Source organism: Lissotriton helveticus, chromosome 11, assembly GCF_964261635.1.
Source record: "Lissotriton helveticus chromosome 11, aLisHel1.1, whole genome shotgun sequence".
NCBI classification, from domain to species: Eukaryota; Metazoa; Chordata; class Amphibia; order Caudata; family Salamandridae; genus Lissotriton; species Lissotriton helveticus.
The window spans coordinates 141,430,446-141,455,235 of NC_136072.1; the positions used below are offsets into that span (position 1 = coordinate 141,430,446).

General features: G+C 44.8%; 1 protein-coding gene across 2 annotated transcripts in view; it reads right to left on the reverse strand.

The window, feature by feature from the left end:
* Positions 1 to 24,790, reverse strand: part of SI (sucrase-isomaltase) — a 645,776-nt gene that overhangs the window by 431,314 nt on the left and 189,672 nt on the right. For both annotated transcript variants that reach the window (XM_078665617.1, XM_078665618.1), the window contains exons 16-18: positions 21,755 to 21,926; positions 16,367 to 16,483; positions 10,258 to 10,412 (exon numbers count right to left, since the gene is read on the reverse strand). In XM_078665617.1, the coding sequence (XP_078521743.1) occupies positions 10,258 to 10,412; positions 16,367 to 16,483; positions 21,755 to 21,926 (444 nt within the window). The remainder of the gene's footprint in view (positions 1 to 10,257; positions 10,413 to 16,366; positions 16,484 to 21,754; positions 21,927 to 24,790) is intronic.

A 24,790-nucleotide genomic window follows, 5' to 3' on the forward strand; every position in this document is an offset into this window, starting at 1 on the left:
GGGAAGGCCAAGGAGAAGAGGGAGAGGAAGACGGGGTGCAAACCGCTTGAAACCAAGACCAGCGTCACGGAGGTGACAGAACACTACCAGCAACTGACCCACTAGCAGACCACCTGGATTGCAGTTGGAGTTCTGAGGAGGCCAATCCAGGAGGCAAATAGGCGCCAGCATGACTTGACTACCTAAACCAGGCACCAACCAGCTGCCAACAGTAAGGCAGCAATGGCAACAGGAGGTGGCAGACCAGCGCCCCCAGAGGAGTTGAAGGAAACCCAGGCCACAGTTATCAGTGTGGAGACGGTGCAAGGAGTAGGGAGTACAGACACAGCTCGAGAGGGCCTGACACAACATCAACAGGCAGTGCAACGAACAGGGACTGGGGGGACGCGGGTGATGGGCACAATGGCATACATGCACAACGAGGCGCAGCACACTGCACACCCACAAATACCCAGGATCATGGCCCAGATCCCATTTGGCACACTGCAGCACACACACATAGCTCGAGCAGCACACCCACATTGACGACAACGTGGAACAATGTGCATAGCCAACACTGAAGAGGACACAACTGGCTCCGCACATGCACAGAAACATGCCCACTACATCTGACAGTCCCGGAAACAGTGAAATGGAAATGTACGCGTACGACCTCACATCCGTCATATAGACCAAATGTACACTGTCCCACTGAAGAATCCTGCAACCCCAAACAGTCACAATGTACATTGCCACACATTATGCATGCAAACCAGCACAATGCGCCAACACATATGTCAGCACAAAGTCCATACGCACCCACCTTCACAATGCAGAGGGGCACACAACACCTTCACTAGAGCACAGAACACAACACATCAATGATGCCGGAAAGGGCCACCACACAGTCGACACAGACGCCCTACAAAAGTCCATGGTTATCCCAGGCAACCCCCCCCACCAGGACCCGACCATCTAAGCTACTCAGGGGGGACACCAAGCCTGCAACAGAGCAGGAAGCACCCGCAAGCACAGCTGGCTCACAACACTTCACCCACCCACACATGGCACCCCAATGCCATGTGTCAGCACGCCAAAAGGAGGTGGCCCAACAGGTGTGGTTGGGGGCCGAACCCATGGAATGTGAACCAGGACACATACATAGTGGTCTATCACCCTTCATGGCCCACCCACACCCCACTAAGGAGACCCACACTGCCATAGAGACACATGCAGATGCACATTCATAGCACAAAACCACGCCCAGGGGCGCTCAGATAGCAGTCACACACCCATGTTGGCTGCGCGTACGATGGCCCTGGCCACTCCCCTTACGAATTGAGTGGGTGACGACAAAGCTACATGTCCAAGCTCCAACCCGCTGACTTCGGTGACATGTCTGCATCCGATATACACAGCCCAATGTAATGTCTTATGCATACTACAAGACCACAGGACACACGCTGAGATCATGTTGAACTGGCTATGGGCACATGCGCCCGGCCCCTTTATTGGCAGGGCCACATGTACAGTGACGCCTGTGATGGATGTGTGTGGGGTGAGTGTAAGCCATTTCGCACGGAATGTCTAGTGCTGGCAACCACTTGAACAGTGGATACAAGTGCAACAGAAACAGAAAACACATGCAATACAGAGTCAACTGCTGAGCAACATGGAGTGAGCCGGAGAAAGCCCAGAGGACAGTCAACATGCAAACAGAAGTGTCAGTGAGTTATAGTGCATTGGGCACTGGGCTTTGGACACTAGAGATGAGCGCGCTCATGTGAAGAAAAAGTCTTGGATTGTGTCCGTTCGATATATTCCTGATGTAGATGCAGTGCGGTGTGTTAGTCATGCATCATCTTCCCCATCAACGTCTTACGGCCCCCACACTGTTTGAGGTGCCATACCTGTGCAACCGCTCCACAACACAAAACACAATCAGCAACGGACAATGGCCTGCGGTGCACTGAGTCACTGGCACCTGGAGTGCTGAGCAGGGTATTAGACCGGTGATGGCATCCACAACAGGCCTGAGCAACCCCGTAAGTCTGTTAAGACCACCGCTCCAACTCTGGCAGATGGCCTTTGGAGGTGGTCCCTGCGGTGGTGGCATGTGTGTGTGATGTGTTGTCCGGGCCGGTCTGGACTCGCTATGGTGAGTGAGCCCTGGTGGGACGCATTTGGGCCCGGAGGCTGCATACAGCACATCGCCACAGAGTAATGGCATTGATGACGCCAAGGCCTACTTATATATGGCCCCCCTGGCTGAGTTAGTTCAATCGTTCGGCGTAGAGATTGTATCCTCCTGTATCCTACGCCGACGATACACAGCTCCTACTCACCCTCACCCAAACGCCGGCGGCTGAAGCTAACAACTTCAGAGCCTGTATGCAGGCACTGGCCATGTGGATGGATACGCACTGCCTTAAATTGAACGGATCCAAGACAGAGGTCTTGGTGGTTGGTGGTGATCAACGGTTTTGGACATGTGAAAGACCAACACAGAGTTAGTGGCCCCGGATGCACTGTGGCGGGCACAGGCACCAAGCTCTGGGACGGTGACTTGTGGTATAGTCAGATGGGCCATGCGACCTGAGCGGGTCATCATCAATGTCCGGGGTGCATGTTTCGGAATGTTTCGGTGGACAGTGTAAGAAGCGGCAAATGGAGGAGTGGAATGAGACAGCCTCATGGTCACCACCAATTCGGTATCAGCTACATGAGGATGAAAACTGCCCCCTAGTCCATAGGCTCAGACGCTACCACAGTTCGACCTGAGATTATCCATGAATGTCAGGGAACAGACGTAGTGGCACCGGGGCTGAGTGGTGATGCAGTCGGCGATGATGCTGCTACACTGATGTGAACTCCGCCATTGCTGGATCATGACTCTGTGACCTACTGGACCGCAGAGAAGGCCAGAGGCAGTGGTCAGCAGTGGCCCACAGCCATGTGTTGTTGGCTCGCGATGCACTGCGCAAGTGACACCAGGGCAGTTGTCGTTAGTGTATAAATACCTCCATAACAATGATCCTTTTCTCTCTGCCAAGATGCAAGGCATCAACCTCTTACACCTCTCCTTGCATGCAATGATATGTAATCTGCCTTTGCTTACTCGATGTTCAGTACCGAATCTGTGACCTACTCGAGTGCAGCCTAGGCTGAGAGCAGTAAGGCAGCGGTCAGCATAGGCCATTTACTGAGTGTCGCCAGCACAGGTTGGTGGCCCCACCGGACTGCTTAGTTCAGGTTCAGTGGCACCACATATTCGGTCACCTCCGTGTCTGTGACCCGACTTTCGTCTGGACTGAGCTGCATATTCCTCTTACTCCTCTCCGTGCGACCATTGGTGTGGACTCTGCCATTCTTGAATCGCGACTAGGTGCTGGATGTGAGACCTACTGGTCAGCAGGGTAGTCCTGGTCCCTCATCCACATGTCGCTGGCTGGCGTTGAACAGGGTGTGTGCCACCACATGTCGCCGGCTGGCCTTGATCAGGGTTAGTGCCACCACGAGTCGAAAGATGCGCATATGGAACTATGCCTCACGGATCGAAGGGGGTCTGGTGCTGGGGCCGCTGGCCCGGATTTGGGGTCACTGCCATTCAGGAGCCAGGAAACAGTTTCACTTATGGGACCCACTGGGCGGCAGTGGACGCTGGTAGAATATGACAACGAGGAAGGAGTAATGTGGGCCAGAGTCGGGGGGACATCGGTGATCTGAAAGGCTGGCCAGGTCGCGGATCTCGGGCTTGGAGCTTACACAGGGACGTGGTGGGCCCTCCTTGACACATTCCGGTGTGGGATGCTGATCAGTTTGCCCTGGCGTACGCCGGGCCATCCCACTCTGCTCACGCTTATGGGGGGGGGGGCGTAACAGGCAATATTTCCACAAGGAACCCCACTGGCTGAGGTGATATGGTTGCGTCTACTGTCCACTACACTCCATACACCAGAGGTGTATGTCACCGTGGATATGGGTGTGTTCTGCATACTGTGGTCTGTCCAGTACTTTGCCAACACTCTTGGCATTGTGTACTTTCCCAATCATAGTTCTTCTGCATCATTCATACCTGCCTGATTGCCTCCTCTCCCCACATTTGTCTATTGTGTGGCTGAGGTGCCATACCATTGATTGGTCATGTTCACCGCTTGCCCAGGTTACCATTGTACGTTGTTCTATTAGGCCTGGTGGGTGGGCATGTTGGTGTGCATGTTGGTTGTGAACTTGTGACGTGTGCATTGCCAGAGTTGTGGATTGTATGGTTGTGGAGTTGAGGTGAGTAGGGTGTTGATTGGGAACTTGCCAAGGGGCTGTGCATTTCCCTTCGTGCCATCCTGGGAAAGACTGGTTGCTGATGGACTGTCGGATGGTCAAGGGATCATGCACAATGGATGTGTATTTGGAGGCGACATTGGTGTAGGTCCTGCGGTGTTCTGATGTTGCCTGCACATTGATGTGTGACATGTGCTTCCTGTTGCGCTGATTGTGTGCTGTGTCACCAGGGGGCACAGGTGGGACATATGTGCAGTGGATTTCCCCAAACACGTGCGTGCATCTGGCTATGGGGTATGGTCCTTGCTTGCTCTCCAGCATTTCCGGCGCATTGTGTTGGCTGTACGGGGCCTGGGGTGCCAGGGTGATGGTGATGTCCAGGACAGGTGTGGGGGACTTGGATATGGCTGGATGTTAGACTCCGCAGAATCTGGCGGGTGTTGGTTGGGGTGTGCCAGGGGCCAACAGGTGCAGTACAGCCAGCAACTTGGTGTGGGTGGGATGTTTGTTGTCCGCTGTGTTGGTGCCATTGGCCTGTTAGGCGATGATGGCCAGGATGCGTAGGATGGTTGTCCCTTTCAGCCTGTAGTGAACAGTGACAATCTCAGATGTTGGGCCTATGAGGCATGTGCATTTCCTGGGGGGCCGCTGTCTTTGTCTGCGCAGCCTCTGTGGTGGTCCGGGGGAGGGGTGTGCCGGGTGGGTGTTGTTGCCCTCCTGGATGTCCGGGCTGCATCATGAGTGGCTCCCTGGCATCTGTTGTGCTTCCGATGACGCCCTGGGCTGGGCTGGGCTCCCTTTTGGGGTGCAGGCTGCCGTCCGACTTTACACCAGGTCAGAGCAGGTGTAAATTTCCTGCTGCTAACGCACCTTACCGCGTGTTTTGTGTTCTTATCCATCTGTCTTGTAATAGTGAATGTTGAGGTGTGGTGTTGTCTCGGCTTTGTGCATCGGAACGCCTACTCTGCATCTCATTAGCAATAGTTGCGGGGGTCCTCTTTGGTAATCTTTTTTAGGGTCCTCTTTGGTAATTTTTTTGAGGCTGCTATCGTGGGTAAACTGGTTCTGTGGGCTGTTAGCACCAGCTTGTGAATGGTGGGGTAAATTGATCACGACTTTGGCTGCGATAAAGTGGCATTCATTTGGCAATAGCTTCTTGTGAATATACCCCCAAATTTTCAGACATTTACAACATTTTCATAAACCGTTTCTTTACGTGAAGAAATGCGAAGAGAGTTCCACAGGGAGGGTCCTAGGTAGGCAAAGGATCGACCGTGCATTGTATTGTAGTATTTAAAATCATTAACATTTTCTGAATTATTTGAAAATGCTCCTGTGGGTTATTGTTGAGCGTGATTACTATCTTATCCCAAAACCCTTTAAGCCAATTTTCTGTGTCTCTTCTAGAAATTCCTTGATAGTTCTTTGTGTCCGTAAACCTGAAAATATTCACACTTTTAGCAACATAATTTTAATTTCTGTAAGGCAAATGCAATCACCTAAACGCAATACTTTTCAAGTCCATTTCATTTATATGTTTAGGAATGCAAAATGTAAATTATGACAGCAAAGTAATGTGAGGTTGGCAAACTATGCACTTCACTGTAACAGATGAAAGAGTAATCAGCTTTACAAAAATTCACTTCGGTGCTGAAACGTTTTGGGAAAAAAATCTAAAATTGTTACACCTAAACATTTATAGTGAGAAAATGTTCACTTACAAAATGTATTTTTAGGGGAATTTTTATCCAAGGAAAGCACAATTTTGAAAGACTTTCAGCCTGATTCATGTAGCTAAATTGCGCCCGCAATGGCTGCGAAAATGGAATTGCGGGTGCAAAAAACGGAATCGGCATTCAAGAACAAAAAAGCGATTTCGCTAACACAGAATAGCGATTACAATAGCGATTACGCAATAATAGTCGCAGATTCCGGGTAGTCGAGCATTAGCGATACGGAAATAGCGACCAACCACGGAATCTGCGAAATAAATAGCGAAACGCAATATTGTCTCAATCGGCATTCATGAAAAAAATACAATAGCGAAAAAGCGCTAAATCGCACGTTTGCGCGTCGCAATTTAAGGACAACTCAAAGCAGGTGGTAACCATAAAAGCCATGAATTAGTAAAATTTGAAAAACAGTTGGCCAATCACCAACACGTCCAGGCCTGACCAATCACACATAAGGACATTCAGCTGCAGCATTAGGCGTTCCACAATGCCAGGGATGTACATGGTGTTGAGGCGGCGAAGGCTACAGCGAGCAGCACGGAGGAGACGCATGAGGCAGGAAAGGATTTACCGGCAGCGGGTCACCTTGCTGGGCCAAACCAGAGAACAGATTTATGCTAAATACAGGCTGAATGGGGAAATGATCACCTGGCTGATACAAGAACTCGACCCCATCATGCAGCACCCAACAAGGCGAAACAATTCTGTGCCTACACATGTGCAGGTATTGTGCAGCCTGCACCTCCTGGCCTCCGGCAGTTTCCAGGGCATAGTAGCGGCTGCTGGGGGGATATCCCAGCCCACCATGTCACGCTGCCTCCACACCTTTGTTGACGCCATGCTCACCCAGCTCCACCGCCACATCACATTTCCCACGAGCCAACAGGAATTGGACCTGACAAAACTACAATTTTACAATGTAGCCCATTTTCCCCATGTCCTCGGCTGCATAGACTGTACCCACGTCGCCATCTGCCCACCAGCTGCCACGGAGTATATGTTCCGCAACAGGAAGTCCTACCACTCCCTCAACATACAGATGGTCTGCAATGCCAAGACCATCATCACTGACATTGTGGCCCAGTACCCAGGGAGTACCCATGACTCCTTTATCTTCAGGCACAGCGGACTCCACACACGACTGCTCAGGGGAGAGTTTGGGGAAGGACACCTACTTGGTAAGTACACTTTGTCGACAATGTCACATTGCTATGAAGTAACTGCGCTGCACAGGCAATCAACATCAGCTCCTCTCATTCAGGTGACAGTGGCTACGCCCTACGGGAATACCTCCTGACCCCTTACCTCAACCCTGCCACACCTCAGCAACGGCGCTACAATGTTGCGCACATCCGGACAAGGAACTGTATAGAAAGGACATTTGGCCTGCTCAAGAGCAGGTTCCGTATACTGCACAAGACAGGTGGGGCCATGTATTACAGTCCTGCTGCGTGCTGCCGCATTGTGGCTGTCTGTGCAATGCTTCATAACATTGCAACCAAGCGCCGGATACCTGTTGACATCTCAGGCAGTGAATCTGAAGGGGACGACCGGCCACCAGCACATGCGCACCATGCATGCGGGGAGAACCCAGCTGAAGGCCACAGACGTCGCAACCACATCACAGCGAACAATTTCTAGCCCACCCTCTTCCCCCACCCCACATATCACAATTGCATGCAAAATGTAATGATTACACAAGGCTAATGTGTGCAGCAAAATAAATGTATTTGTTTCATTCACAAGAAAAAGGTAATGAGTACAAATATTTACAAATTACAGTATTCCTTCATACTGCAGTGTGAAGGTACATGGCAGGCTTAGCGTCAGCCTGTGCCAGTGTTCTTCAGACAGTGTCAAAGGCGCCTCCTGCGCGTAATGCCCAAGCGCCTCTGAGGCTCATCCTCATCCTGGGCACCTGTACCAGGCGTTGCCCTGGTGCTGCGCCTAGGTGGCGGGACCTGTGTGGCAGATTGGCTGCTCACGCTGGAGGCACCCTCACTGGCATCGTCACCCCCTACAGTGGCCGGTAGCGCAGGTGTGTGTAGTGCCGTTACTGCGGTGGTTAGGTGCTCCAGGACCCTGGTGATGTCCTCACAGCACTGGACCAGTTGGTGCTGCTGGGTGAGTGAGCGCCGCGACAACTGGGTGGTGGCATTTGCAGCCACATAATTTGACCTACTATAGGCGGACAGCCGGCTCATAAGCTGGTGGTGGCGCCGGCTTGCTACACTGCGGTGCTTGATGAGTGCAGCAGTGTTCTCCTCCATGGCTGCAGTCATGCGGCACATGGCCGCCGTCATGCGGTCCATCCTGTCTCCAACTCCTGCCACATTGCGGCCAATTTTGTGCAGCTGGAGCTGGATGGCTCCTTGCTGCTGTGACTGGCGCTGGTGGATCCTGAGCATGCGCCTCTCTACGCTCATACAGGCATGGCGATGCCCATTGCCCCTCCTGCTGATCGGCCGCTGTGTTGCCGCTGTCGCAGGCCCAGATCTCGTTGCACCAGCTGCAGGTGGTGTCGCAGCAGGCGTTGCTGGTGCGGCAGGGACTGGAGGCACATTGGTGGGGTGCCTGGCTCTGGCTGCCGGTGGGCCGGCAGATGCAGGAGCAGCTACGGTGGGGGGCCTGGCCTTGGCTGCCGGTGGGCCGGCAGATGCAGGAGCAGCTACGGTGGGGGGCCTGGCCTTGGCTGCCGGTGGGCCGGCAGATGCAGGTGCCGCAATGGTGGGGGGCCTGGCTGCTGGTGTTGTTGCAGCGGCAGGGGCTGGTGCCTGGGTTTCGGGTTGAGAGTCCTCCTCCTGGGCCTCCTCATCTATCTGCAGCCTCTCGCTGTCACTGCTTTCTGCGCCACCTGTGAGGGTAAGTGGATACTCATTAGTTGCATGTGACTGTCAGACGTGCAGATGTTACATGCATGCTGGGTGACATTCCCTGGATGGCTGTGGATTTGCGTACTTTGGAACCTTTCTGGCTGCATTGTGGTACTACTACATTGTGGACATACTACATCTCCCACAATGCTTCAGGGCATTTCCTGATGCACAACAAAGGCATGACTAAGGGCCAATAAGTGAGCCTATTTGGTCAGGGACGGTCATAGGGGACAGGGTCGCAGTCGCATGCCACTTACCTTGGGTGTCTTGGGTGGGGCGGGAGGAGTCCAGAGGGGTCACGCCAACGCACGCCTCCCTCTCAAGGGTGTTCTCGACCTGGTCCTCCAAGGGTGTGTTGGGTGGGACTGTCGGTCCGCCACCTCCAGTGCCTGATGCCTCTCCAAGGCGCTCCGCCACCCTCTCCTTGGCACGACCTCGGAGGTCATACCAGCGCTTCTTAAGCTCCTCCAATGACCTATCGGCCACACCCACCGAGTTTACGCTGGAGGCTATTCCCAGCCAGATCCTGCGCTTGTCTTGCTCTGGGACCTTCCTGGAGTTGATCCCGAACAGCCTGTCATGGTTGGCCACCACCCCTTCAATTAGGTTCTCGAGCTCCTGCTCTGAGAACTTGAGCTTTCGCTTTCGTCCTGCGCTGTTGCTGGGGCCAGGGACAGGTTCCTCAGACATGGCAGCAGGTCGCTATTGCAGTCGTTTGTGGAGTCGCTATCGCTGGTTTGGCGTCTGCTTTCCGACTTGCTCCCTCGTAGGTTAGCCTCACTGTGGTGTTTGGGGGTGGGAACTGCCTGCTTCCTGGTTGTGATGTCATCACGGTGCTCGGAAAGCGACTTCCCGTTTTCCCGCTCGCACGGTATTGCGAGTCGCATTCCCGTTCGCACGGTATTGCGAGTCGCATTCCCGTTCGCACGGTATTGCGAGTCGCATTCCCGATCGCACGGGATTGCGAGTCGCAATCCCGACGCAGGTAGCCGGGAATAGCGATTTTTCTGCGTTTTTAGTTGGTCGCTAACGGCTTTAGCGACCGCGTGCGACTCGCTATTTTTTCCCGGAAAAGTACATGAATGCCGTTTTGCGTTTCCTCAATAGCGAGTCGCTATTATTCGCTATTAGGGACACGCAAAACGGCCCGTACATGAATCAGGCTGTTAGTCTATTTGTAGATTTCTTTTAAACTATGAAACTTTCACAAATTGTGCAAAGGTTTTATTAGCCTTCTGGGGTTTGTGTAGGAAATTTTTGAAAACCTCACAACACTATGTACATTGTATTGTGCTCTGGGCTAATGAAGGAATCACCTTAAAGTTTGGAACACACAGTAATATACAGCAATATGCAACAATTCATAATATAAAAAGAGAAAGGAAACTTACTCATGAAGCAGGGGTCTTACAACGGTGTCTCCTTTGGTGTGAGCATTGTAAAACAATGTATAAAGGTAAGGCAATAAAGTGTAGCGGATGTTTAAGTAGTGCTTTGAAGAATTCACCAAAAGCGAATCAGCTCCAAAGAAAGCAGGATCTTGAGGCTGTAGTTAAAATGATAACAGGATATGCTTTCAGAAAATCGGTTACATAATTATCATGGAAGGCAGAGAAATGTATGCATGCTAAATGCGTTTGTAATAGAAAAATAGAACATGCATTTCTGCTTCATAACTTGAAATATCTGGATGCAAGATGCAGAAATATAATAGCAATTTCAAGTTTGGAATCCTATATAGTATATTAAAACTAACATAGGGGGCCGAATAGGATGGCAGACGGACCTGCGTCCGTCCGCCACCCCAGAGGTGGAGGGACCGTCTGCAGGGGCAGCGGCGGTCCCTCCGTGCAAATTAGGATGTGACTGCCACCCTGGCGGTCACATCCTGTATGTTTAACATTGCGGCGGGCGCAGCTTGAAGCAGCACCCGCCGCAATGTTAAAACAGCATGTTTTACATTTACATGCACAAAGCGGCAGCCACCGCGCGGTGCCTGACGCTTTGTGCATGTAAATGTTTGGGGGTACCATAAGTACCCCCCATGTGCACCCCACACCCCCTGACACCCTGGGGGCCCGCAACGGGCCCCCAAACACCAAAGTCCACATGCTTTTCCACGGCGGAAATGCCGCCGTGGAAAAGCATGTGTCCGTGCACATCCTAATTTGGCTGATGGTGTCTTGCAGACACCGTCACCAAATAGCCCTCCCCACCCCGCGGGTCAGCGGCGGGCAGACCAGCCGTCCGCCGCTGGTCCCACCGCAATCCCACCGCCATCCTAATCTGGCGGTGGGTGTTGTCTGTGGCCGCGGTGGTTAATCCGCATCCTACGGGACGGCGGTGGCTTCCGCCGGCCCCTAAATGTCAATTTTATTATTATCATTATTAGCATCACTATTATTATCACTATTTATATTATAATTGTTATTATTAATAATAATAATGTTATTAATATTGTTAGTAATACGTCATTATTATCATTATTATTAGTAGTATTGTCATCATGATGCCAAAATGTTTTCTTTGAGCAACACAAAATATAGCAGTTGGGAATATCAAGTAAAATATAGAATGAAAAGAATGGCAGCTTTGCAACTTCTAACAATACCTTTTTTCTCGTTGCCTTTGTTTCTGCACTGTAAATTGGTAAATAAATGATTTACCAAATTTCACACACATACACCCACAAACACACACACATCTATTTTTCGTAATTTGTTTAATAATGCAAGATCATTTCAAACAAACCACTTATAAACAAGACGGGTTTGTGATTTCCATGGCAAGCATGGCCTCTTTTGTAGCAAAGAAGAGCATGTTACCTGGACCTATAGAAGGTGGATTACCTTCATGTCTTGATATCATGTTTGAAGAATCTCAAGAGAGTTGTTATTTCTGATTCTTACTAAGGTATTGGAAATTTTTCCACTTCTTTGGCCTCCTCTGTGACTCAAGTCCACCGTTCTGCAGGTCACCTTCACTCCACCCTACCTTAATTATCTCCAAACTATTGACTGCTTTGTTTGTTCTCTGTTGCCCAACAGCTTTAAATGAACCAAGTGCTGAAGCAACTCCTCCCTAACAATCACATCACATCAATTAACTTCCTGACTCTTAATAGGTTTTGTCTGAATCGCATTGCCCCAACTATTATCAGAACACTTTCCATATCTGGTACTTTTCTTATTACTACTCTTGAAGTTGTTGGGCATAATGTAAAAAGCCTTTTTCGTTTGCAAACCATGTGATTCACAAAAACAAAGGGTTTGCAATTGTAAAAGTTTTTTTTTTTTACTAATTATTAAACAATTTTTACATGTCTGAAAAGTCATTCTGAATCAGAAACGGGGTTGTGTGGCCCATTATGAATCACAAAAGAAATGAGGTGTGAAAAGAGAATTCACCTCCTATTGGGGAAAGTCCTCAAAATGGCATATATCAATGGTCTGTGAATGCAATTGTAGTTGTAAACCTTTACGCAGACACCACCCATCTGATTATCAGTGGGGAAACTATTCCTAGGGACCATCTTGTCTTTTGGTAGTAATGTTAATGGCCTCAGGGGGAGCAGGTTGTAATCTAGGAGACAACTGTATTTTATGGCAAGACAGTAGGCTATAATTATGCATTAACGTTTACTCTCTCTGCTGAGCAGCAACTCTTCAAAGTGTCCTGAATGAGAACTTTAGAACTACATCACAATAAGTAGAACTCTTAATCCCTCTGTCCACCAATTTCTTCCTCTTTATTTACAGCTTCTGAGCAGGTTTATTAGCATGTAATGTATATTATAGTTTAATGACTAAGATGTATTTTAAGGATTAAATTATAATAATTATGTAGGATGGTGAATTAATCCTAATGTATGCGCATAGTTTAGTTGTCCAGATTATAAACCAAATAATTGTGAGAGCAAAATTTTCTAATATCTAAATACTAGTCACATTATTTAAAAATGTAATAAGGCGTTTCGATTTGGAACTAATGAATTGTGCCCTAAATACAAAAAGTAAAGAAAGTTACCTCCTCATCCAACCCCACGTTCATTTTTGTCTTTTAAAATCAAAACAACAAACTGAATCGGCATTACCGAATGTGACCGCCGTTTTGAATTGTATGATTCATTAGCCATGATGTGTGCAATGGGCTCTTTTTTCAAAGGAAATTGGGCACACAGAAGTGAAGTCTGCATCATCGCAAATCATTTTATTTAAAAGAAATAGAGTGCAATACACACGTGTGTGCCAATTGGCATCTGGTTGCTAAGCAACGTTTCTCTAAGGAGATCTTTTAGAGAGGTGAAAAACAGGGATAAAGCTATTAAAATTTATTTAGGAAGTAAATTTGGATGAAAATAGACTAAATAATGAGTGTACATGATTCAGGTGAGATAAAGCAAGAAGAGTTCCTTCGAAAAATAGTGTCTTAGGAAATACATATGGCAGTTAAAGAGACAGTAAAGGAAGTTTTACATAATAAGCAACCTTACAAAAATAATGAGGATGAAGAGTATTTTTTGATCTCAGAAGGAGAGAAGTATTTCAACAAGGGTACAGGTGGAAAATAGTTTAAAAGGAGACAGCATATAAAAAATGCTGATTGAAAGAAAGTAGATCCAAGTGGCTCAAATAAAGGAGTCCACAGCGGTTTGCAGGGACTGGATGTCCAGACTGGCATGGAAAATGGGCACTCTAGCATTGCACATGATGATGATTTGAATGAAAGTAGCAAACACCAGGATTTAGATTAATATATTTAAGTTCTAAGTGATAAAGTTAATTAAGAAGATGCTTTCAATGACATTTCTAAAAATAAGGAAAAACGAAATAGGTCTGTGGTGGATCCTCTAGGTGAAAAGCTGTTTGACCCCAAAGAAATGCGACACCCAAGGGGTAAAGAATGGTGGCCACTAGATCATGTGGCAGAATATATAAAACACTAGATTAGGAAACCATTAGATAAAGATGAAAGGAATAGAATATTATGCTATTATGTAGAATGATCACATCCAGTGGTTGAAGATAAGGGGACTGCAGGACCTAATATTGATCGAGAATGAATTAATTTTTTTTCAAATTGGGCAGAGATCCTAGAAATTGACTGGAGAAGTCATTAAAACAGTGCCATGATAGAGGTTTGGCTATTCTCAGTCCTCTGCCTAGAACGTTTGATTTGGTGGAAGAAGCCTATTTTAAAGGGACAGATACAAATAAACAGCTTTTAAGAGGGTAGTGCCATGGAGCTATATGTTTATTAGGACACCCTAATGTTGTATTTTGGCAGAGGATCAGAAAACAATCTTAATGCATATAAATCATACGTTGGGAGAGCTGGGTGTAAAAGAAAGTATTAAGGAAGCTAAAGACCTTTAATTTGGTGAAGGTATGGTTAAACGTATTTGGAAATATGTCCAAACTTTTATTAGTCTTCATAAGGCACAATTCTCCTTGAGGAAGATCTTTATAGGAAACAGTTTTTATAGGAGGGTAGAGAGGAGAGGGCAAACTCCCAGCTGAGGATATTAGAAGTACCATTATTCAGGAAACAATGGAAATCAAAGAAATCATGGAAATGGTTGCTATAGACAGAATACAGGATCCTACCCCCCAAAGAAGGAGTGGAAGACGAAATAGACCTTCTCAGGGATGAGGTCAAAACACAAACTCAGGACAAGGTGAAGATGAGGAACAATTCTGGTTTTATCAAACAAAAAAGTGGTAGGAAGGCTAGGGTGTTTTCAGAAACAATGAGAAAAAATAATGTCTGACCTTTGAGAATTACAGTGTGTGACAGGTTAGTTTTTGATACAGAACCAGTTCAAAAACAGGAACGAGAGAGTTGATTTTTCAAAAAGAACAAGAAAGTGTAGTATCAGAAGAAAAATAAATGCTAGTAAACAAGGCAATAGTGGAGAAAGACAAGGATAAAGTAGGTTTTGTCAGTACTCTACTAGAGAAATTTCAAAATGAAGTGAATGTTACAAGAACAGAATTGGTTAGTAAAGATGGATCCCAAGGACGCATTTTAAAATACCTATAGATGAAGAAAGTCAGAGAGCAAAGAAGTTGAAGGCTGATAAAGCAACATAACATCTGGTAATCTAAAGACCGATAATGAACGATAACTGGAATCAGTAAATACTGCACGTCAAAAGATATCTGACTGAATACAAACTTTGCTCTCTGATTCGCCTGTACAGTATATCATTTTGTAGTGGAGTAGGAAGAGTTTGATGTACACTATTGGAGCACTGAGGTCGAACAACATCCTTTGGCAACTGATATTTAACAGATTGTTTCCTGGAACATGTTGATGACTTCCAGTGAATATCTATTGGATGATTGTACATTCATCATATCAACTATAAGGGTTACTTGCTTATGGGATGGATAACCTAATTGAGAGGGTTATGAAGTGCATTGAAGGGATGAATTGAATAATAAATGTGGCTCAATGCCAACTCATTTACTCCATTTGATATGAGAATTGTCTCCATGTGTTGGGACTCAAGATGTTGTTCTTGTGCACACTGGGTCACCTGAGTAGATGGTGTCAAGCCCAGATCCTCCTGCCCAGGTTTGACTTCATCATGATGGCATAGCAAAATGTACATTTAGTAATATTTTTTTGTTTGAAGGGGCTGGCACCAAATAGGGCAAGAAAATGGCAACTTCCACAAAGTGGCATTTTAGAAATTGTGACTTAAAATCAGATTGCAGAAACCTGCAACTGCATAGGTTGCGCTCTTACTTCACACAACAAACTTGTCATCCCCTGCATTGTTCATGCAGTCAGCTTAAAGCTACATCTCTGGTTCTACCGATTAGATTTTGGTTGTTTTTGTGTCAAACATTTCTTTTTAAATGTACACTATTGTTTTAAATTGGTGTGGGAATTCTCTTGTGTTATGTTTCCACTTTATTACTGTTTGTGTGATGCATAAATACTTTACACAGAGCCTGGAAGTTAAGCCTGACTACATTTGTGTTCATCATTCAGGCAACAGCTTAATTTCGGTACAACCACCCTAAGGCTGACAGGTCTAACAAGCATTTTTTTACACACACACATGCATGCATGCACGCACACACACCTACACACGCACTACTTTGAAAATACTGTGTGCAACATAGCCCCAAAGCCAGGTAAGGTAGGTTCAATTCCTTGAGGGCTGATAATTGTTTCCCACAATTTTGCTTATGTTACACCAAATCAAGAATCTTCATGCATAATTCTTACCCTAGAAAAATCTCAATTTCAAGGAATGCTGGAATTTGCATCGCGATCCTACTACTAATCTCATCTAAAATGCATTTGCTAATCCTTCTAAGACCATGTAAAATTAGGATACACTTAATGGCTCAAGTCTACGAGATATTCTGTACATTGTTTAATTTTTATCGGTATTTTTACAAACTGATCCTTCTGTAAAACCTTCAAATTCTTTATCCCTATATGTATTATGCACATGAACAGGGCTAATTAGTTGGAACTTACAGTGTAGTTTTCAGCATTGTGATTCCTGGAAAATGGGTAAAAGGCTCCAACCTGCATCCATCGTCTACATAGATCTTCTGAAACATTATCGAAGAAGCCACATATATCAGCACCAATCTGCATGAAAGACACACATATTGCTTTATTTTACTGTTAATTCTGAAAAGCTTCTTCTCTTCAGTAAATGAAAAACATCTTCTGTAAAGCAAAATGGTGCTGATGCTGCAACTCAATATCGTAAGCTGCTTGCAATGACCTAAATGAAAAACACCAAGATGTGTTACTATGTTGTGAAGGAAAGGTTATTAAATAGTTCTTCTGTGTGTACCTCAACGTAGGCGTTACAGCGCAGGGCATAACTGGGGTCAAATTATTGAAATTATTAACAGGTGCCAAAACAAAAATCAGTTTTCCCAATCTATGCTTCTTTTTTGATACATGATTTGGAAAACAGATTTTTCTACAGAGCGTATATCGAGAAGGATTTTTGCCCTAGGGCCAGCCACGGCCGGTGGTAGGTGTAACTGCAGGGCGGTGACGTAGGGAGGGGGAGGGGCAGGGTTGTAATGTATGGATTACGGACATTAACAGGTAAGTAAACATATAAATAAATAAAACGAATTTCGTTGTGTGCACTGCATCACCAAATGTGATGCAGTGCGCGCATCGAAATTCGTTTTATTTATTTATATGTTTACTTACCTGTTAATGTCTGTAATCTATACATTACAACCCCCCACCCTGCCCCTCCCCCTCCCTACGTCACCGCCCTGCAGTTACACCTACCACCGGCTGTGGCTGCCTAGGGCACAAAAGAAGAAATAGATTACGAAAACAACACCATTTTGAATGCAAGTAATTCATTTTGAGAGAATTATAGGGAATATTTATAAAGAAATGTTCATCCACGAATAATCCTTTAACTTTAAAAACCGCGTAATCTGGCTGCACGCTTTTTGACACATATACAATTAAAAAAATCTAATAGAGTTTCCTCACACAGGTCTATATAATACAATTGAATAATTAGTTAAATACATGTTAATTACTTCTTGATGAGTAAATCAGCCCAAACAGTTTGAAGTTAGTTTGCTTCATGCTTCCTGTGTGCAAGTGACTTTTGTCCATCCTGTATTCGACAAGTAGCACAAATAGTGTCTGTGGACTTGCCCTTGTATATTTTTTTCAGGCAGTACAAACTTTCTGCGACACAGACTTAGCTGTCTTCATTTTCATTGTCGAGCTTCTGTCATTCAGCAAGGAATAATAAAATAAATTCTGTCTTACCTCCATATTTTCATATCTGATTTTTCTGTCTTTAGAACTCTCTGCGCTTTAAAACTGTTAAGTAGAGGTGACATAACTGTGCCTCTCCCTAAAATCTATGCTATGTGTCCACTGCAAATGGTGCTAAAAATGCATCTATGAAAAAACAAGGTGATGGATGGGATGCTTGAATTAAATTCAACCACTCGCATCCCGATCCATTGTTTTTCACCCACCATGCCGCCTCAGTTTTGATTTATCCATATGTAAATCAATCTTGACCCTGCTCCAGTGGGAACAGTCCAGCCTGATGTGGAGAAGTGTGGCTCAATGGTTAGAGTGGCAGACCCTGATGCAGAGGTCTGGCCCGGGACCAGGGTTCAATTCCCGCCTCGGCGGGTCTTGGGCTCAATTTCCTCGGACCTGATAATTCTCGCCTCGGTGCCTATTCTAATCATGGGTCTCACTCTGCAACTCTGGGTAATAGCTTGCTTAATCTCCACAACAGCCCCAACAGCGCTGGGATGCCAGGCTTCACCTTGGGGGTGCCCAGGAGTGGGTATTTCACAGAGAAAAGCCAGGAAGGATTCCACAGCGGTATGCGTACAGCGCCAAGACGCCTCAGGGTATAAGTGCACTATACAAGTACGAATTAATTTCATTCATTCAACTGCCAAGCTAGGAGCTTACGTCAATCAATATCCTATGAGTTATCATGACAGGGAAACTTTTAGGTATTTAATGCAATTCTTCTTTATCACAAATTGGAAAAGAAAAAGGCAACACTGGATGCAAATGACAAGATTATAGTTCTAACTGTATCAAGTAATATTGTTTAAGAACATAGATATTGATATGTTTTGTTTGCTTAGCAACAGCAAAGCATCAATCTGTTCATGTTCACAACTGAGAGGTGGACATGTATTTCAATCGTCCTCTGCTTCCTCATCCATTTCCCCTTTGTCCTCCGGTTCTGGTGCTCACAGTCTCAAAAGTGACTAAGAGCTAAAGACACAGGAGTAAAGTAGATCCATATCACTTCTAGATCAAAAGACCTTGAAACATTCAATTGGAACTCATGTCAGTGACCTTGACAATCAGTGATGTAGCATAACGTCTGTTGAAATAGGCTTCCTATATGACAGCACACCAGTTACTAAAATAGCAATGTCACAACATCATCCATTCAGTCCTTAGTAGTCTAAACAGTGTCAGTAGAAATCCCACCAGTTTGAATCCAGTGTTGCAAACAAGATGGCACAATTTTAGGTCACATAGCGCAAACATATATTTGCACATATTTTGAATCATAGCAAAAACGGAGACTTCCACAAGATTATCCCTAATTCTTGCAGAAATGGGTACATTTAAATGCAACAAGCTGGTTCACTATGCCAATTTTCCTGTTACCAGCTTATCGATTAATCTTGATCACCGGTTAAAAACTAAAGAACCCCTTTCTATTTTAAATGATAGTCTAGAATATAATAAAAACATATTATTCTTGAAAAGCCAGATCAATCTGGTTTTCTTTCAATGGAAGGGGAGGCTAATTATCAATGTTAACACAACCAGAAAGAGTGGAGGGCTGCATCACAAAAGTTTTAGACTGGTGCTATTACATGTTCCTGTCAGTATGTAAGGCACTGGTTTCTGCCAACACATTTTACTATTGTATTATAAAAGCCCATTTATGCAGGTGGTAGTGTGTGAGAAGAATGTGCATATTTTCAAGTTACAGTTTCTTGTGGTAGTGATATTTTGCGGTGTTATGTGCTGTTGTGATTCGTGTTGCGTAACTGATACTGTTTGTTTTTTACTGTGATTCTGTTCTTGTTTGATCATTTTGTAGCGTGCCCTGTTATGATTTTAGTGTGTTATTATTTTGTTATGTGTGGTATCTTTGTTGTGTATCCTGTTATTTGTTTTAGAGGTGCCAACAAAATATGCTGCATTAGCAGTCAAAAATAGTGGTTCCAGTACCAACCATTTATCACTCTCAAAGTTTTTATTAATAACCTTTCCCAAGCTCCTGCAACTTTTAGGACACCAATCACATTATAGGTGGTTCAGAGACCAGTCTTAAATTATCACTTTCAGTGGTAGACGTTCTACTTTTTTGAATGAATGAGCAGTTTTCAATTAGCAGGGAAAGTTATAAAAATAAATTTCAATGATCCTATAACTGAAACTGTCTGCTTTGTACATATCTTCTGTACTCTTTCCAGCAAAAATCTGACCTGTGATTTAGGAATATTGTAATGAATTCATAGATGTCCGTATTGTCTAAAACATACTTTACTGTAGATTAGCTGTCACCAGTGGCGGCTCCTGGAGGGAGTGATGCTGGGCAGCGATGCAGGGCGGGCGCGAGGCAGGGTGGGGGTTAGTAAACTACGGATTATATAGTAAACACAGGTTTATGGCCTAACGGAGGTAAGTATACAAATAAGTAAATAAAATAAATTGTGTTGGTCACGCTGCATTGCCAAATGTGATGCAGCGCGCACAATGAAAATTGTTTTATTTATTTTCATACTTACCTCTATTATGCCATAATCCACAGTTTACTACCCTCCACCCTGCCCCTCCCCCCTCCTGCATTACCGCCCGGCAACACTCCCTCCAGGATCCGCTACTGGCTGTCACTGCCTAGCGCTAACTTGCAAAAGTAAAGTTTCTAGAGATACTTTTCCAATGTAGTTGTTGTACAGTGTGTACTTAATCTACAGCTTACCATCAGAGGAAGTGAGAACATATGTGCAATATTAACCAGTTTGCTGAAAACGAAACAATACAAATTTATAAAATTATTTCCTGTTTCCTCGTTTGGATTACATGTAGTCTCTGTAATTATACTTAGGGCTCCCAGTTTACGGTTTTTACTGATTTTTACAGATAAATATAGACAGAAAACTATTTATTTTCCTGTCTGCATTTATTTTTTAAAACAGAAAAATACGGAAAATAGGTCCTCTTTGGATGATTTTTTCTACTGTCATTCATGAGTGCCAGGTCAGTAGGTGTACAGATGGAGATGTAAGGGAGATGAAAAGAAAATACATTACCCACATAAATGAGGATCTACACTTAATTATGCTATTCTACAATACAAGTGTTTTCAGATAACGCTATTTCACTGTATACTGCTGAAACCTTTTGCACATTCAAATGCGAGTATACATTTATCAGTCAAATAAATAAGGAAAAATACCCATTTCAGCTTCATGCATAGAAAAAACACAAAAAAATGGATAGATACATAAAAAACAGAAAAAAAATATGGATAAATACAAACGGAACTGTCGAAACGAAAAAATAAATACCATAAAACCGGGAGCCTTAGTTATAATCCACGTGTACAGTAGTACAGGACATGAGTTTGTGAACATACATAGTCTAATCCTGAGCTTCCCTATGACTGCAGCAATGAGTAAGGGTCTGATGGTTCTAAAAGTGGTGGTATATTCTAATCTCTGTGCAAAGTCCTGTATATTTTGGGATCGCAATTCTGGTACTAGTGAGAAATATCACACCACCTCAATTTTCCCTGATAAATTTCAGAGGGCCAAACCTCCAGAATGTGTTATTGTAAATATAGAAATCTGTGTGTAATATCCAAAGAAAAACTCAAATCAGAGGTATTTACCGCACTGGGTAAATATAGCAGACTGGGGGGTATAGTTATTCACCTGCTGAGATATCTCACGCTTGACTAGCCCATGTGTATCAGCGCCCATGCGGTAACCTTATTTAATATTTCACAAATAGATAGCATGATTGGTGTCAACAGCCCTCATCATAAATATTAACTGAGGTAGGAAATGAAGAGCGTTCTATACCATTATTTATATCCCAACAAGGAAAAGTGACTTTCCCTAAAAAAAGATATATAAATACTATAAATAGGCAATCTAAAATTTGCTCACATTTTATGTTTTTACATTTCTAAGTAAAAACTGCACGCACACGAACAAAATAGATTGTTCGATTTAATAAAAAGAAATTAACAGTAAACAAAATAGAGCATGGAAAAAAAGACCAGCATCGTGTTTCTCTGCCCCACAGTGGATTTGATATCATAACATTATTTTTACAGGGTGATTAAGTAAATGTCCTTACATAAGGCATTCCAAATAGACCGAACTCCAGCATTCCGGTTATGGCCCATTTGATGTCATTCCAGTTGGCAGCGTTGTCTCCCAGCCAGTGCCCCGAGTATTTTCCGGATCCTGCAAATGTCGACCGAGAAAATATGAGGCTCCTATTTCCAGGGAAAACCGCTTTGATGGCTCTGAAAACGAAAACAAAAGTGTATTGAAGTGTTTGGCGTGAAATATTCATGAGGGGGGATTGGCGAACAGCTCAGTGTCCGCGCTGCCCTGGCCAACACCATTATCCGAAGAGCTCCAAACGGCTTCTTGTGTTTATTGGACCGCTCAAGGCCTTGCAAATAAATCGTTAGGTTTAAAAAGCCTAAATTGCCAGGCGCTGTCAGTTGGATGTCCTGCCTTGTAAAATCATGTTGTTGAAGGTTTGCTGCATGGAATTGTAATATTTGTTGGAGTGAAAATGTGTCCCTTTCTAAATTATTTTGAAGCTCCTATACGTGTCATTATGCCTTCAACAGAGAGGCTGTGGGAAATTGTTTCTCTTGTTTTTATTATCGATGTTATCCTCACATAAAGACAAGCAGTTTGTGGCGGATATTAATGAAGGTAACTTTGCTCCATGAAACTTAGGCCTGCGGTGAAAGCTACCCATTCGCAGCAACAGCGCACTCAACCGTTCCTTTTAACCTACCTTTCCCCAGCCAACTGAGTTTAACAGGTAAGTAAACATATAAATAAATAAAACGAATTTTGTTGCGCGCACTGCATCGCATTACCTGTTAAACTACGTAATCCATACAATACTACCCCCCACCCTGCCCCTCCCCACGTCACCACCCGGCCGGAACTCCCACTACCGGCTGCGGCTGCCTTTCCCTCTTCTATCTCTCCACTATCCATCTCAATCCAAATAACAGACTAACATATCCACCGCTCAAATTAATTCCTTATTTTCACTATACTAATTCTTCACCAATCCTTTTGGGTTCGGGAGTAGTGTGCTACTTGCCGAAAAAGCACTTTGGCGCCTCGTCGGGGGTAGTAAGCGCTATATAAATGCAAATACAATGCAATACACACACCACACTAAACAGACACAGATTGCAATCTAGAACACACACACAACTGCCAAAATAAGTATTAGCCTTAAACAAGAACGATGTTCCCCTGCACACTTAATAATCCCCATTACCCAGGTGCCAAACGTGCACTGTGGTACATTGTTACCAAGTACCCCTTAGTTAGCTCGTTTTGCCCAGTAAAAAGAATACACAATTTACTAAAATAGTTAGTTCTTTGTTTCACTTTATCGAAAAACCATGTCATTGTTGTTTACAAACATGTTTTAATTTGTGTAGTAACAACATGCATTCAATGGTAAGACAACTTCAAATATAGACTCTAGAAATTGTGTGTTTTTTTGCATAGTATTTTAATATGTTGAAATTTGTAATTTTAATTAATTAATGGATCTGGAATCTACAAACCTCATGAGCTACTAGTTCAATTGACATATATTATATGACATTATATATTTTATTATAGACATCAGTGATATAGCACCAAAAACAGACATTTCTTGACAGAATATGTGTGGCAAGTATTAATTGCTACGGGTATATGTACATATTACAGTAGAGAAGTAGAGAAGTGTGGCTCAATGGTTAGAGCGGCAAACCCTGATGCAGTAGTCTGGCCGGGACCAGGGTTCAATTCCTGCCTCGGCGGGTCTCGGGCTCAATTTCCTCGGACCTGATAATTCTCGCCTCAGTGCCTATTCTAATCATGAGTCCCACTCTGCACCTCTGGGCAATAGCTTGCTTAATCTCTACAATGGCCCCAACAACGCTGAGGATGCCTGACTTCACCTTGGGGGTGCCCAGGAGTGGGCTCCTCACAGGGAAAGGCCAGGAAGGGTTCATCGGCGGTATTCGTACAAGCGCAGAGATGCCTACGGGTAGTCGTGCGCTATACAAGTGCGTAATCATTTCATTTCATATTTCCAATATAATTTGGGACTGATCAATGGAGCCATTTACTCCATACATCATATTCCTTCCATTTGAGGATAAGTATGAAATTGAGTGTGTGTCCCCACATTGTAATCATATGAATAGTAAATAATTGACACATAAGGAAATGGTGGGAGCATTGAGCTCCCAAGTACGGCAAAAATTCTCTTACAGCCATTTTTTAGCCAGAGAACCTAATCATAGTCTTTTGAAGTGGTAATATTGGGGTGCTGAATGGCATGAATTTAAGTCACAGTTTCAACAGATTCACTGAGATATGTGCTATTGAATGTGTTCTCATTAAGGATAAACAAACAAAATGGTAGTTACATGCATGTGAGAAGGCTCAGGGACATATTTATCAAAATGTAAAGCAGGACAGAGTAGCAAGTGACCTTGCTGCACTGCACTGCATTACAGGTAAAGGGCAAAAGGGCAAGAATGTCCTGCTGTTATCACCATGATGCGCATTCTAGCCTTTTCCCAACGCTGGTGTATAATGTGCTGCCTAGCACCAATACAGTCACTCTTGCACCATGGTGTGAGGGTGCCTGCATTGTAAGCATGATTTTCTGTGCGATAAGTGGCACCTCCCTGCACAAAATGTAGCCCTTGAGGCATTTTCCTCTTTCTATGTGTGTTGCAAAATGCAGCACACATAGAAAGATGAAGTAACAATGAGGAATGAAGATATTTCTCCTCGTTACACCTCCCCTGTGAAGGCGTAGCATTTTGGCACATGCTCAGGTCTAAGAGAAATGGCAAATCAGGGACAGTGTCAAAATCCATAGGTTTTGTGTGGGAACACCCATGCACCACTCATGGGACACCTCTCTGGGGCAGAGTAATGCAATGCAGTGATATGCCCTGTGTTGTATTACTCTGGATGTATCAAGCCACTCAAGGCCACACCAAGGGGCCTTGCGCGGCTTAAAACACATTTTAGGGGCTGGGTAATAAATACATTAGACTAGTTGGAGCCCATTATGAAGGTCTCAGTTGGTCCGCTATTGTCAATTAAGGGAACCACCGGA